The sequence below is a fragment of the Armigeres subalbatus genome, chromosome 2 (assembly GCF_024139115.2).
Source record: "Armigeres subalbatus isolate Guangzhou_Male chromosome 2, GZ_Asu_2, whole genome shotgun sequence".
Taxonomy (NCBI): Eukaryota; Metazoa; Arthropoda; class Insecta; order Diptera; family Culicidae; genus Armigeres; species Armigeres subalbatus.
Window position 1 is genome coordinate 1,517,538 of NC_085140.1, and position 17,095 is coordinate 1,534,632.

The window sequence follows — 17,095 nt, forward strand, 5'->3', positions numbered from 1 at the left end:
TAAATAATATACCTATATAGTACCTAAGCCTGAAGTATAAATTGCGTATAGGTTGCGATCATTTTCTTCAAGTTGAGTCAAGTACGAGACACTGAAGATCGTCTTCAGTTGAGGTCGACTGTTGAGGTCGAAATACGTATATAACAAGGTGGAATTAAACGGGATGGTACAAACTCGTCTTATGACAAGTGAAGACATTCCACTAATAAGATCAAATTAATTTTCTGATTAAATTTGTTATGATTTACTCAATGATAAAAGATCACACATGGGAACAAAATTTAACCTTTTGCGGGTCCTTCAGAACCAGTGTTGTAAAATGTCATTTGCATTCGTTTGTATAATTTTCCCCAGAACTTGTTTCAGAAGGTAGCTATCAATTCATGTTGTATGACGAACTTATAGCGGTTAAATGGGCCTACAACTTTGTCTAACGAGACTTTGCTGTAAATATGTAATCTGGGCGTGGAGGCAAAATGTCATTCAAATGACATTATGTCAAATGACGATGTGACATTTTGGAGAGTTTTCACCTCCAGCCTTTGATGTTATACTTAGAACAATGTACCTTGGACAAAATATAACCCTTACTCAAGCGTTATGAGTACATTCGAAATTATGGAAGAAATTTTGCTTCTAAAGAAAGTTATGAGCAAATTAGTCAAATGACATGCAGATGACATTTTACAAGCCTGCTCAGAACCAATTAATGTGTCTTCAGTAGATTTTAGCTCGCTGAATCCGAATCTGTCCTCAGATGTGCTCTAACACGTCCAAATTTTGAGATATAGCTAGATTAATATCGCTAATTTGAAGAAATTGGCATTTTCCAAAGGACTTTCATGAAGTATATAAACATAATTTTAGGTCAATCAATTTCCGAAACATTATAAGCACATCTGATCTAATGAATTTCCATTAGATTTGCACGTTGCAATTGTTTTCTATTCGGTTTTGCTTGAATTTAAGTTCAGTGAATTTAATTTAAAAATATTCCATGCAAGTCCGTTTCAAAAACTTGCACGCAAACGCCACCAGCCACCAAAAATTCAACAACATGCGGCCAGAGGAACTGGGATATGAAAATGTTGAATGAAGTATAGAGATACTCAGGCTATAGACATCCCTATCAAACTCCCTTAGCCAAAAAAATAGCCACTATGTCCTGGGCACAGTGTGCAGATAGACCGTTGCTGTCAGTTGCATGAGATGTCAACAATCGTCAACAACACCAATGATTGTAGCTTGATAATTAAAAAATATCCATTAATGAACAAAAGAGCAGAATTTATTTTTAAATTCTGCTCAAGCTTTTCATGGTGAAATAAAAGACAAATTGTTGTTCTCCATGCGTAAGTAAAATCAAAATTGATCATGTAGATAAGTTTTGAATTAATTAGAAGTGAGTTTATCCGATTCTGTGAATTAAAATCGAATTAAACTTAAAAGTGACAGTTCGAACTTATTAAATTCCCCTGCTCATAAGAATGGCTGGTGCTACCCAGCAAGACCAACAAAACATCTATCAAAAATAATTCAATATCTTTAAAAAGTAATCTTGCTATGCGAGCAGGGTTATTTGGAAATTTTTGAACTGTCACTTCTAAGTTTAATTCGATTTTAATTCACGAATCGGACCAAAGCTTAAACTAATGAAGTCATATTTAATGAATATGCCCGATTAAAGTTGCATATTGAAGTAAGCTGAATTTGGATGTTTTATGATGTTACGCTTTTTTAGATTTGACGTACGTTGCTATGTTGGTGTTGGTGTTGGCTACGCTAAACATAAGCTCTTAGTATAGGCCTGAGATACTATTCAGTTTGTAAATATGTATGTGTTTCATTCGACTCTTTAATAAAATATCCATTTTTTTTCTTTTTGTGCTCAACATTTATCCTCCTCCTAAAATGTTATTCTGCTCGATTTCTGGTTGTTTTTTCGATCGATCAACTTCCAATAACCACACTGTTATCCTGTTGCAATTGTGTTGTGCTAGATTAGAGAAATATCAGAGTGCAGAATAGGCGGACCATCCAACCATATGCTCGGGTAACTGTAACATGTTGAACAGCACACAAGTGGAGCCCAAGTTTTTTTTCTGGCGCATAACCTTGCGTCATATCACATAACAAAGCTTGATAAAACTAGTGAACTTTTTCCCGTTTCACTGTTATAAGCTGGCCAGAGATAAAAGAAATTGCATTGGGATTATTGCAACATTTTCAACGCGAATCAAATTAAAAGTCCCCCACGCACAAGTAGGCTGTTGACGTTTCCCGTTTTTTTTTTGCGTAGCCGTCGATGTCGCTTCAGCTTGTATGCAATCATACACAAGAACGATCGAATGCTACTTATCGATTCGTTGATTGATTTAGCCAATTGATAGTTTTCCGCCCAAATTTCTATCATAGGAATATTGAATGACTGGCATAAATAGCAGGAATAATCAAAATATATAGAACTGCGTACAGTTCTCGTACTTGCTATATTCGAATGAACATAATAAAGGAGCTTTAATTGACAGTAAATACACCATATCACTTGAGCATTTATTGAAAATTTATCGTGCCAGAGAAAATACAATATCATATTTACATTCAATAGAACTTACTTCAATGAAAACATATTATTTTTTTGCTTGGACAAACTATTATATTGAATTCTTGTTACTTTCCTCCCAAAACCGTTCTCAGCAAATAACCAGGGGTGGCATTGTGCATCTCGAATCGAATCACTCGATACGTACGTTTTTGCATTCGTTTCGAAAAAATTGGGGTATTATGTATTTCGTTCGACTTCATTCAGTCGCAGTACAAGATTTCGAATGGTGCTGTACTAGCTCAATCGAGTATGTTCTGTCAAACGAAATGTAAACAGAGAGAATAAGAGATAGCTGTCTCCGTGTTTAGTATACCGCCCGCTGGAGAGACAACCTTCAGCGCATGACGAATGTGAGTAAACAGAGAGAATAAGAGTAATTCTCGCTTAACTTTTCAAAAGGACCTAAGTAACATTTTTTTCATGAATTAATTTGAATAGCGCAATCAACAGAACAAGATGAAAGCTATTGATTACAGTATTCAAATTAATTCATGAAAAAATGTTACTTAGGTCCTTTTGAAAAATTAAGCGAGAATTTCATCTGCGTGTAGCATGTTGCCTGTTGGAAAGGCATCCTTCAGGGCATGAATTGACAGTTAATTTATAAACAAGCAAATTGTGCTCGATGACTATAAAAAGGAATATTATTTATTGAGCAGTTGCAACCGATTAAAACATTATGCCGATAAGATATGTTTTGTAAATTGAGATATTCTTACGACACAAATTATAAGTTTTATGTTTACTCGAGTTTATGCCACAGATCCAATTTTGAGCTAAATAATTTAAAGCTAAAGAAGAATTTGATAATAAATTACTTTGATGTTTCCATGTGTTTTAGTTAAATGCACTTGGGTTATCTCTTGGACGTTTTTTTTTATTAAACTCAACTATTTTTACGTAGATTTTGGAATATACATGTTTTTACGCAGATTTTCGTCATCGATTTTTCAGGCTGTGTATCGAAATTGTCATGAAATACGTGAAACAGCAAAAAAAAATCAACCAACCAAGATTTTAATTGAAGTCGTTTTAACGCGGATTTCGGGATAATTAGAGATTGCGTATTGTCTGTAAACTATAAAAGTATGTATACTAATGACATTCGTTCCTTCAAGATACAATAATGAAACATTTATTATCTTCCCGTAAAACAAATGTAATTAAAAACTTTCAGCAAGAAATGACTCTCGAACAACATTCGAAAGCTATAAAGGTGACGAGTGTTTTTCATTCGACTTGAGTCGTTTTCGATAGAGTCGATAGCACACTATCGAGTATCTATAATGCCAAAACATCTCGTTATTCTTGTACTTCCTCGAGCATACTCGAACGATGAGTCGTTTTCGAGATCGAATCGAAAGCCGTAATGCCAAACATGTTCGACTCGATAGAATTACGTTCGAATCGAGATGCGCAATGCCGCCCCAGGATTGTATACAAGTCTTCGAAGGTGGCTTGCATAAAACATATTTTTAAATAACTTTCACTTATTAAAATCTTAGATAAATCACACTTATTATGTTTAACTTGTTCAAAATGCACTACATTTCGAAAGATTAGATGTTTGTGATCCATTTTGGACCTTGATTGACTAGCAATTCTTTTTATAGGAATAACGATGGCTGTTCCAAAATGCTCAAAATCATTGATTTTACGACATCTATTGAGGTATATCTCAAAATCAGTGTTAGAGCAAATCTGAAGTCAGATTCGGATTCAGCGAGCAAAAATCTACTTGGGACACATTATTTGGTGTTAGGGACAAAATCTTGTTGAGCTGTGTTATGATTAATAATTAATTTATTTTTGACAATGATTTACAATGACAATGAATTATGATTAGTGAATAATATTCAAAAATTTGCCCAAAAGCACACGCGGCGCTCCCCAGAGGAAACGACGTACCGCGCTTTTTGCTGCCCGTATACTTGATTCTTATGGGGAGAAAACATTGCGGCGTTCCCTATGGTGCGGTTGTTCCTTTCGAATGGGAAACGCCGCGTGGAATCTTGTGCAAATGCGCTTTTGGAAACATTACAACAGTCGCGCGGTATATCGTATTGACAGCACTCTACAATAATTAAATAGTGTTTTGCATGATTATGATTAATGATTACATAGCCCATTATTCAATAATCATGATTAAGGGTCTGTCTCATTTGGAGAATTAAACTTAAAAGTGACAGTTCGAAAATTAAAAAATCACCCCGTTATAAGAATGGCTGGTGCTACCCAGCAATTCCAATAGGACATCGACGGAAAATGATTCGATATCTGTCAAAAGTAATCTTGCTCTGCGAGCAGGGTTATTTGATAATTATTGAAATGTCACTTTTAAGTTTAATTTCAGTTTAATTATCCAATTGAGACAGACCCTAAACCTATGATTAATCTCTAATGCTCGGCTAGATGATCTATACTAAAAATATGCTATAACAAGCTTCTTTGGATCTCAATAAAACAGGGGGTCTCAAGGGATCAATTCTCCCCACCTTCCCTTATACAATGTATTACGTATAATAAATAAAATTGTTTTTAATTTTCAGGTCAAAATATGGTTTCAAAACCGACGAATGAAGCAGAAAAAAAGGATAAAAGAAGGCTTAGTACCACACGATTCTCAATGCTCCTCACCAAAGCATGTTACAAATGTTCCAATGGATGGTAATAGCATGAAATCAGCCGGTGATAGCAACGACAACAGCCGGGAGTCATCAACACTTTAGCCTAAATTTAGTTGTGAGGGCCAAATCCCAAAGGGTGTAAGTAAAAAACTTCAACTGCGCAAAACTACTGTATCCGAATTTAGGTTCTCTCTTCTTTAGTAATTGCTACCGGCAATTGATTTCTGTGTTTGATTTTTTTCTCAAGCCATGAAACATAATTATTTGCATTCAACTCAAGTTTAATTTTTTTTTAAGTAAACGGTCCTCTAACTTATATTCTTAGGTACACTGGGGTTGCTTTTACGTAGGTCGTTTTTTATGCAACCATGATTATAAATTTTTTGACCACTCGTTTATTTTACGCGGATTTTGGAATTCGCGCGAATATTTTACTATGTTGTTGACCGTTGACCTTTTTTTGAAGGTCCGGAAACACGTGGAAAGCACGAAAAAAAAGTTTCAATGAAGTCGTTTTTTACAAATTTTAGGATTTACGCGGAACTTATCTCCCGCGTTAAAACTAATTTCAGTGTATACATTTATGAGAATATGTTGGAAAACAGTAAGATGCAAATAACGATTGCTTTTGTTTTTTTTGCTTTCTCGTATACTGAATAAACGGGAAGGCTTTAGGATCACTCCGAAAATGAGCTATGGTATAGAGCTCGGAAAGCCTTTAGTGTTGTATACCAATCGACTCAGCTCGACGAATTGACTTTTCGACGCGGAAATAATGGAATCTATCTCCCTAAAGTACTATTTTGACCTCTCTAATGTGTTGGCATCATCACATTTTATAATTCACGAGAAGGCACCGCCTTCGCTAGGATTATTAACCTGAGTTTTATATAATCAGATTTAATCGACATCCAACAATTATTAATTTGATGCATTTAGGCCGTTACAAATATTTAATTAACTTTTTGTCCTACTGGTCTCCGAAAGGTCAAGGCGGAATATTAAAAAATAAATATTAAAATGAAAAAAACAAAAAAACTCGTCGGATTTGTTAAAGAATGTTTTCAAAATCTTCAAAATTATCCGAATTTTATTTTGTTGCCCCCTCAAAATATTATTTTTTGGCAAAAAAATCCGAGGGGGGAGGGGGGACAAAATAGATTTTAAATATTTGTATCGGCCTTATTTTAACGAATTATTTTACCACATTTTACGAATCACCATCTGATCAAATGCCGTTGAAACGAAGATGATTTGATCGAATGACCCTTTTCACCGTATAGTTGAAAATTTTACCCTTACTATAAGATTTTTTTGTTCAACCACATGGCGGTAGCTTCACATACCGACCTTAACAGTAGAACCGTCTTCAGTGTCTCACAGTGAGTAGTGAGAGGTGAGATGTAGGACACAAAAAGCGAGCATATAAGAGGTAACAAGTTAGAAGTGCAAAAAAAAAGTTAAATAAAACTTGGAGCGAGAAAAAAATTAAGAAGAATAACAAACAAAACAGAGGAATGATGATTGATGTTTAGAAGAAAGATTGCAGACATTCAGTACAAGAAGTGTTCAACCTAAAAATATTTAAAGTATTCTGCATATTTATATTTGTCCGTCAGCCAAACGGCATTCAAGCAAATGGCGTTTGGCCATGTCTTAATTTTTTAAGGTGTTGGTGAACTTTCTTCCATACAACGCGATACGGAAAGTGGGGATGTAGCTAGTCGTAAAATCTCGATTAAGAGCACCTCCACGGGAGTCCCCATCTGGGTCCCTATCGCTATTTCCGGGCCCTTTATAGGGACTCACTTGTACACCGGAGGTATCTAAACGGGAATGTAAAATAAGAACGCAACTCAAAATTAGCCGTGAGTTTCCAAATTTAGCGCCCCATACTAGGTTGCTAAATTTCCATACAGGGTAGCTATTTTGTGATACGTCACTTTGGTATATTGATAAAAAATTGCAGAAAATTTGTTTTTCTTTTCCAGAACAATTTCGACGTAAATTAAATAGCAAGGGGAATATTATTTTTTTGGATCTAGTGCCCCAGTTCAACTTCGCGACGTAATTACAGTAATTAATCAACTATAATGAGAAGCGTTTTGCACCAGCGCCCGCTAGAGCCCGAAATATTCATAGATTTTTCGCGAATGATAATTCTACTGGAGGTCTTCCAGGATTCCGTCAGAAAATTCCTTTAGTAATTGTTCTGTATGTCCTTCAAGCAGAAGTAGCTCCTCCAGAAAGTTTTGTTTATGTAGTTCGTTTAAAAATTATTGTATTGAAAATTCATCTAGGATTCCTAGAAGATTTTTCCGGGAGCTCCCCAGCAATCTTTGTGGTCTTTCAAGAATCTTTAGTTCTCCCAGAATAGTTTTAAGCTTTCTTCCAGATTCTTTCGGGTTTTTTTTTGGTTTTGGTTTTTGGCCCTATAATTTTTTGTGGTTCGTTTGAAAACATAATTTTTTCAAGAGAATTCTCCGGATTCTTCCGGATGCTGTTACAAATGTTTTCCTTCAAAAACTCTGGAAGAATTCCTGCATTTTGTCAAGAGATTCCTGTAGGAAAACTGGTGGAAATTTCAGAAGGACTTTCTTCGACTGGATGTATAAATTCACGAAGGAAAATGCCAAGATGAAGGAAATCCAGAAGGAATAATGGTGAGTTAATTTACTATGACAGGTCCCCAGTCTGCCTTACGGGCAAAAGCGTAGAATTGCCCTCCGGAGATGGCGAGCTTTATTCTCGATTTGGCCAAGGATGTTTTCGAGTGGGCTCCTTGGGCATAGTTGTTACACAAAATACATACTCAAGCAATGGCGGGCACCGGAAAGCTTTCAATTAATAACTGAGGAAATGCTAATAGAATACTAAGTTGAGCAGCTAGCCAAGTTCCAGTTGGAATAAAGAACCATTGAAGAAGATGATGACTACTTTTAGCAACGCCCGGTGAGAACTTGATATGTTTACGAAGTCGCTATACCTAAAACAGAAACCACCGGTGGGAAGATGGGGCGCTATCCTAAAATAGCACTCGGGAAGGAGCGCTATTATAAGAATAGCGATGAGGCCTCCCGTGGAGGTGCTCTAATAACTAAAAGTTTACTATCGATTCGAAAATTACGGTCAAGGTTTGAGGAGGGAGGGAGGTCCAAGTTCTGTGACAGTTTGTGACAATGGGAGTGAGTGGGGTTTGTCTTATGAGACGTCCATCCACAAGAAAAATCGTGAAAGCATTTGAGTAACAATTTACATTTTAGAAACATATTCAAACTGTTAGTAAGGGACATAACTAACTATGGGAGGTCAATGATTTGTGACAGTTTATAACATGAGGGGGGAGAGGAAATGCTGAAAAACGAAGGACGTAATTTTTTAACGATCGCATATATCAATATGTTCCTTCTTTCTTATACATAGAAAAACATCTGATTAATCCATTCATTGGTGTTGGTACCTTTCTCTTTACCCAGATGAGAGATATATTGACAATATGCTCTCATCAAACCTTCCATCAAACTTTACTTCAATATATTCACTGATTAGCCGGCAGGGTCGTAGCTAAAGAAAAATTCATTTTTTGTCTTGAACTATTATGAATCAACACAACACACTCAACCGTCGTCGATTCCTGTTGGCAAACGCCGGGGGGGGGGTGCTCGCAACAAGTTGCATTCGACAGGAAATCCTGTCTCATTGTTTTCTATTGAAAATTAGTCTGATTTAAAATCATGGCCAAAATTCATATTTTACACCAAAAAACATAATAAAAGCTCGGACATTTTTTAGGCGCTTACCCTTAATGAATTTGCTTGTAGCAAGCTGCATAAGACGAGAAATTCTATATCCTAATTCTCTCCTATTGTAAAATAACAAGAATGGAACATGGGACCTGAAATTATGGTCAAAATTCATTTTTCACGCAAAACACGCATACAAAAATTATCCATTAATCGATATGCTTGCAACAAGTTAAATTTAACGGGAATCTTGTCCCATAACCTCATATTGAATATGGACGAGATTGGACAATGGACTCAGAAGTAATGACGAAAATACTAACATCGGTAATAGTACAAATGACTTTTCGGTACTTATACTCAGTATAATCATATGTTAATTGGGCTATCCACTTAGCAATACTATTTATACTTTTCTTATTGCAATTCACCTTTTATATCGCACGAGAAAAGCACTTACACCGCTAGGCGGATTAATCAGGGTTTTTTTTATATATAATTAAACTTTTATCAGAAAAATATATTAAGCTCTTTTAGTGGAATGAATTCAACCTCCATTTAATTCCACCAATTATTTTCGATATCTTTGCAGATAGGGGAGACTGGGTAGACTTGATCCCCTTTTCTGATTTCCGATGTATAACAACCAAAAATAAATAAACATACGCGATTTCCTCACAGACTCTCTAAGAAATATAGTATTCAGGCTTCGGAATTCTCACTCATATGAATAAAAACCTGCGATTAATTCATTAAGCGGAGTGCGATTTTTCATGGTCCCCCTGTGAGGAAGTATTTTCACACAACATTTTTATCCGGATAGAATGGCGGGTGATAAATTCGTGAGCACCGGATCGCCGGATATTTAAATTTTAATCCACAAATTTTCCTTCTTGTCGCCTCACCAGATAAATTTTACAAGCATATTCCCAAAAAATTTAGGACCGCAACGGGATTCGAACCTAAAACAATTTTAAAATATTTAGAGCGCTCACTATAACCACGCCACCACATAATTTGATTGAAATCGAAAGGAAAAACTGCTGTATTGAACCTTCTGCTTATCGTGGCGCATCGTCAGATTCAATCAGCTTGGAGAGGCAAAGCAAGCAGCATTTGATTTTCGCGAAACATGGGAAGAAGGATAACAATTTTTCGCACTATCGCTTGTGCCGGAGTTTATCGCACTGTAATTTTTCCGGATAAAATGCATGGTGGAGTGATCAGTTGTCGCGTGAGTGAGTGAGAAATCCGAACCCTGATAGTATTTAACTTTACTGATGTGTGACAGTCCTTAAATTGTTGTTGTTATTGATACACAATCGATTTTTTGGAGTGCTGTCAAAAATCGACTTTAAAAATATTCAGGGGGAATCGATCCCTCTCCAAGAACTTGCTTTGATAAAATTTGAAAGGTGCCCTCAGATTTTTTAAATATTTTCCCTTCAAAATACGCGGAATTATCGAATTGCTGTGCGTATACATGAGCGATTTTTATTATTGAATTCGACAGCACATGCAATTTTAAAATTTGGGGAGACTTGATCCCCTTTCTATGAGATCTACGCAATAAATATTTTTTCCTGCCAACCCTTCATCAAATCCGTCAAATCTACAAAAAATTAGAAGCCTAAGAACAGATTTATATTTTTTTTGAATTTTTTCGCCAAATTTTTGTATGGGTGACTAACGGGGGATCAAGTGTCCCCATATTGAGGCAATAACTTCAAATCCAAATATCCTAAAACTTTGATGGAATGTTGACATTTTCATCAGTACAGATCATTCATCATATTTATGGCTTTGTGCTGTGAAAAAACGAAAGCATTTGGTCATTGTAATGGAAAGTTGTTCAAATTTTGCGTGGCCAATAAAATTTTTTTTGAGAAGGTCAAAACATACAAACCGCCCTGCAGAATAAATAAGGTTGTCAATCCAAAAAATAACTCACCACATAAAGGTCATTTGTTTAGAGGATCAATACTAAAAAATACGCTAGAACAAAACTACTTTAGTTCTCGATAAAACAGGGGGTGATCAAATCTCCCCGGGGATCAAGTCTACCCACCTTCCCCTACGTATTTCGACCACAACTGTGTGGTCGTCTTCAGTGTCTCGTACTTGACTCGACTTAGTACTTAATTCGTCTTAGACGGTTAAACTTTTATATCGCACAAGAAAGGCACCAACACCGCTGAGTAGACTAAACAAGGATTATTTCACACAATAGCGCCAAATCATATATAGATAGATATGTATATACAAATAAGGTGTTCCGATTTATTTTCGTCTTTCATGAAAAGCTAATTTTCTTTTTTTTATGTTTTCATGGCTTGACCAAATACCAAAAAGTAAATTTAATATGTATTTATATGTGTACAAATATGTCAGATCAAAGGTTTAACAAACCTACGCCCATGTGAACGTAGTCTATGTGTAAATATTTTTAACGTCAAGATATTATGTAGTTATCAACCAAAGTCTCTCCAATTGAAAGCAAATTAATTATCATTACATATGTAAATATCCTATGAAAACACTTGCTTCGATAATAAAATACAAGCAAATGGTACTTCACAAATAGTATAGGTCTCAAATCTACAAAAAGATACATCGAATGTTCCTCTATAGTAAATAAATACTAGGATTACCATAAGTAATGAAGACTATCTGATGATTATTGTTATATTAATAATTTCTTTGATATGTAAACATATTTGAAAATTATATTAAAAACTGTTATTTTTTTTCTAATCCGAAACAAAAATGAAAGAAAGGCCTAAAATTATAAAAATAATCACTCCCGTAAACAAGCAAATATGTTTTAAATGTAAGTAATAATTCGAAGACCTCTATTCAGCTATAAAGACAACGCTATATTTTTCTTGGTATTCATTTATTTATTTAGCTCACTGAATCAACCAATTGACGGCGCAAGACACGGTTCGAGGCTTTATCTTTCCTTCCTCGGTAGCGCTTACGCTTGTCAAAATCTTGTTTTCCAACCTAGATGGTTAGGAAAAAGTACTTAATATTAGGTACTTTTCACTCAAATTGGGGGTTTAGTGTCAGAACCCAAAATTAGGTAGATTTTTCTTGAAAATCAGTTAGATTTACCTAATATTAAATAAAATATACTTTTGAATAGAAACTAACCAAAAGTTAGGTAAATTTTATCAACCTCTTGTAAACATGAGATAACTTTACGTTGGGTTCCCGCACTTTACTGCCCTTGTTGAGGAGATTCGCTCTTCATTTTATGACAACAAATGATGATGAGAGAAAAAAAAAGTACCAAAAATTAAGTACTTTTTTCTAAAAGTGTAGCTCCATGTGCTTCCCGCCTCATTGTACCTGCCGAATCGGAAGCAAACACCATGTTTGGGCGTCTCGTGGTTTATCCTAGACGTGGTTCGCGTCTCGCGAACTCGTGGTTTATCCTTCGCCGCCAAACCGTTCTCTTGCACACCACCAAAGATGGTCTTAAGCACGTGTCTCTCGGATACCCCGAACACAGATAAACAGAGATTCTCACTTTGAACATAATGCAACCAAAACCATAACCATGGGAACATTATCGCCCAACACTAAATGCACTGTGAGGCAAAGTACATACTACCCAGGTAACCAATAAGCATTAAAGTAAGCACTATAGTAGCATTATACTGGCATTGCATATGCTCTATGCTGTAAATAAGCATTTCGAAAACCTGCATGTTCTAAATAAGCATTCTCAAAGCAATCATGAGAGGCATAGTCTTATAATAGCATTTTGAATGCACAATGCTGTTTTTCGTTAAGTGCAATGGAACAGCTACAATAATGCCACTTTAAGGTCTGTAGTGTTCATACGTCAAACGTTTTTCAATATGGAACCATATATCGGGGACTATTTGTCCAATGAACTAACATTTGAGAATAGAAATCGGTACGTGCAGAATATTTTTTCCATTCTGACCATTGACAGGAGTACTTGTCGTTAACCTAACCCTATCACTAATTAAATAGTTTAGCTGCATTTCCATTGCACTATTTTCGATGGATGCATTAAAGCAGCACTACTGTAGCTGTCTCATTGCAACTGGGTATGACGTTGGTGACGGTTGCATTCTGAGATGAGTTAGATTAAGTTTCAATGTTCCCAAAAGGGGTTTTTGTTTATGTTGGGCAAAATTATTCCCACTACCATCTCTCTATTATGGTCCAGCTGGTAAGAGCAATGACAACTACAGCGTCGGGTTTCAAGAGCGCGAGTTCGAATCCCGCTCGAAGAAAGTAAAAAATATTATGTTCCATTTTCAAATATGAAAATTCAATAACGAGTAATATGAAAAAAAACTCTGTAAAAAAAGAATTAGAAAAAAATGTCATTAAAAAAATCTTTTTTATTATGTTATGAAAACTCATATGTGAATATGTACGTTATGTGGAAGATATTGGTTTGAAAAATGTATTGGAGGTAACCACTTTCCCTTCGATGGGACTCGAACCCATGACCCTACAGTACGCTAGACTGGTGCTTTAACCAACTAAGCTACGAAGGACCTCCGTCGGCCTTCGCAACCTAGCGGCTACTGAACGAGCTCGAGATTCCCAAATTGGACGCATAGTCAAATCACTCGCAATCCATTTGTCAAGCCAATACTTCCACATGTGTATGGTACACGTCCACATTATGCAACGTACACACCAGTCAAACAGTTTGACGAACATTGACTCCACCCCCAAGAAAACGCTTCGGTTGCTGCTTTGTTGGAACGTGTGTGAAGTTGTTCGAACAACCATTTGACAGTTGGCAGCTCGGTTGGAAAAAATTAAAACGGTTTGATTTTGGTTTGAGTTGTCGGGGTGGAGTCAAGGTTCGCCGAACATGTTTGAGCATTTGTATTGAAGTTGCACAAACCCCCATATATTTTTTGATTATTGGTGCTAGTGTTGTGCTGAATCATTTTCAGACGATAATGATTGCAATTTTCATGTGAAAACTTTTCACGTGAAAACTGTAGGCGAGTTGTCGCCGGCGACAACTTCTCAAATTATGTACTCAATCGATAATAAACACAGAATTTTCATTCAAACATTAATCTTTACTATGATCAGTTAATTGTCAACAGTCCCGTTATATCTTCTATTTGGCGTTATGGTTTTATGGTAGTAAGGAAAAAGTGTTCAAAATGTAACGGTAAGTGCTTCAAATCAAGATACGATTTCCAAACGAATGTTAATCGCCTGCTAGTTTTTATCACTTGATAATTTAAAAGTAAGATCGCGGGTGAGTTTTGATCATCCTCGATTTTTTGAAAATTTGATTTTTCCCAACCCTGGTTGGTGCTCAAGTTGGCGCTTCGGTCGTTCGTGTGTGATATTGTTGGTCGAATATATTGATTGTTCGTGTCGCTGTTGCTAAAACTTGATGGATGTTTGAATAAACGAGAGGTGGAGTCAATGTTGGTCAAACTGCTTGACCGTGTGTACGTTCCATTAGAGGAGTGTGAGTATTTAGAATGTCTGGCGGCTGTACACATTCTTCATCAGCAACTGTACTGATCAAGTGAGGTTGTGTAAGCTATTTGCCAGTCGGTCGTCAAGCTCAGACCCGACCGCATTGCGTAGGCAAGAACACGCAACTCAGGTTCAGTTCAATCAAAGTTAATTGCCTATTTCAGGGTTGTTACGGAGATCCTGAAATATTTTCCGCGCCAAATCCGCGCCGACTAAAATCAAATCCGCGCCATTTCCGCGCGACGTGAAATCCATTCCGCGCCAAATCCGCGCGATCCAGATCTAAATTCTAAGCAAATACACGTTAAATGTCAATTTTTGTATAACAATTTATTGAACGTCTTCTCTTCAAGTTCTTTTTAAAATTTTACTGATTTCAAATATGATTTTAAACTGCAACATATGTTTGTATCAAAATGCTAATAGGACTAATAAAACCGCAGTAAGTATTACAACCCTACTAAATGGCCTTATTCACCACTAGAAGTACTGAATCTAAGGGAACAAGAACTAAACAGTCAAAACTATTTGCATAAGCACCGCTTTTTGGATTAGATTATGGCTTTGGCATGTTTTGTTCCGTTATTGTCAGAGTTTTTATTTGTTAATAGAACTTTAAAAAGTTCCGCACAAGGTACGTTGATATACAAATGAATGTTAAGGTGACTCGGGGAAGCACTACACACCGTGTTGTTTTTCCTATCTTTTATCTCTTTCTAGCGTTATCACCTCGTAACTTTGGAGCGGCGTATTACGGTTTTTAGTTGTTTGATGTAACTGTAAATGTATCAGCATGTAGATGGCGAGTAAGCACGCGTCGCTGATGCTTTTTCAAAATCATATTTGTTGTAGAAATAAAATTAAGCATTCAATGATGAAAATGATGACGGTTTAATGATTGTTCGTGCTTCCCGTATCCCCTTAAGGCCAGATTTGATCATAATTGATTAAAGATAAACGTGGCAAATATTTAAAAAATCTGTCAAAACCGCAATTTCTTTTGAAGTAATTAATTAAGCTTTGTTGTGGTTATTGACAAGACAAACTTGTGTAGATATTAAGAAATTAGACAATGAAGCTAAGTTTTTTAAACAAAACTTCTGTAAAACAAATATTTGAATTCATATCAAGAAACAAATGAAAACTAAAATAGTTGCTCAAGCTCCGTTAATTTTAAGTCAGAATCAAGCGTAAATTCCTTAAAAAATTCCAGAGGAATATTTTTAGATATTTCAGAAGAAATTCCTTTGGAAATACGGCAGAATAATTTGCGTAAATTCCAACAGAAATTAGTCCGTCATTTCTCCTTCAATTCTTGTAACAAGCTTTTTTTAAAGTTCATGCAGAAATTTGTTTGACCATTCTTACTGGAATTTATCTTTGGTGCGCAGATTCATCCCAGAAATTTCTGCGAGTCATCCTCCGGAAATTTTCATAGAAATGTTTGCAGAAATCCAACTGCCCTTGAATCTGCTGAAGTACAGAAGTCGCTCCAAATTATCTGTGGGAATTCCTCCGAGTATTCTCACAAAAAATCCCTGGGAAATTATTTTGTAATTCATTTGAGAATTTTATCATGAGTTCAAGTAAATTCTTCACAAATAACCTGCGGAAAATCTTCAGAGCTTACTTGCAGAAATCCCTTCATGAATTCCTACGGAAATCGCTTTAGAAATTCTTGCTGAAATTGATTGGTGACTTCCTGCGGAAAAACTCCCGGTTCTATTTTTGAGAAATTATTAAAGAAATTTCTGTGATCATCGCTATAACTCTTGTAAATTCAAGGCGGCATTCTTCTTGATTTTTTATAGTCATTCCTGAGGTCACCGCTCCCGGAAATTCCTCCAAAATGTATTTATAATTTTCGGGTTTTAATGCTGCAGAAATCCTTCACATCCGTCCACATTAGAAGGGCGTGAGTATTTAGAATGTCTGGCAGCTGTACACATTCTTCATCAGCAACTGTACTGATCAAGTGAGGTTGTGTAAGCTATTTGTCAGTCGGTCGTCAAGCTCAGACCCGACCGCATTGCGTAGGCAAGAGCACACAACTTTACTTAACTTTGAATGAACTGAACCAGAGTTGCCACAATTGTCACCACAATTGTCAATTAGGACGTTGCCATGAAACCTGGAAATGTAAATGAAATTGAATAATGAAATAAATGTAGTTACAATGTTACTTGAGTGAAATGACAGAAATTCAATTCAACTCATGAATCCAAAATAACAACAGACAAAATATCGTATTTCACTTGATTTTGGAATTTCTGGAAGAACTTTCGGTGGAATTCCTAGAGGAACTTTAGGACGAATTCCTGGAGAAACTTCAGGAGAAATTTCTGGAGGAGCTTCCGGAGGAATTTCTGAAGGAGCTTCCGGAGGAATTCCTGGAGATACTTCCGTAGGAATTTTTGAATGAACTTCCGGAGGTATTCAGAAGGAACTTCCGAAGAATTTCCTGGAGGAGCTTCCGGAGGAAATACCGGAACAGCCGGTGAAATTTCTGGAGGAACTTCCTTAGAAATTCCTGGAGGAAGTTCTAAAGGAATTTCTGGAGGACCTTATGCAGTAATCTCTGGAGGAATGTTTGGAGGAACTACCGCAGGAATTCCTGG

At 36.2% G+C, this 17,095-nt stretch overlaps 1 protein-coding gene across 1 annotated transcript in view; it reads left to right on the forward strand.

The window, feature by feature from the left end:
• Positions 1 to 7,338, forward strand: part of LOC134217432 (homeobox protein Hox-A1a-like) — an 82,944-nt gene extending 75,606 nt beyond the window's left edge. Inside the window, exon 4 of the mRNA XM_062696197.1 lies at positions 5,155 to 7,338. Within this exon, the coding sequence (XP_062552181.1) occupies positions 5,155 to 5,334 (180 nt within the window). The 3' untranslated portion in view covers positions 5,335 to 7,338. The remainder of the gene's footprint in view (positions 1 to 5,154) is intronic.
• The last annotated feature ends 9,757 nt before the right edge of the window (positions 7,339 to 17,095 follow it).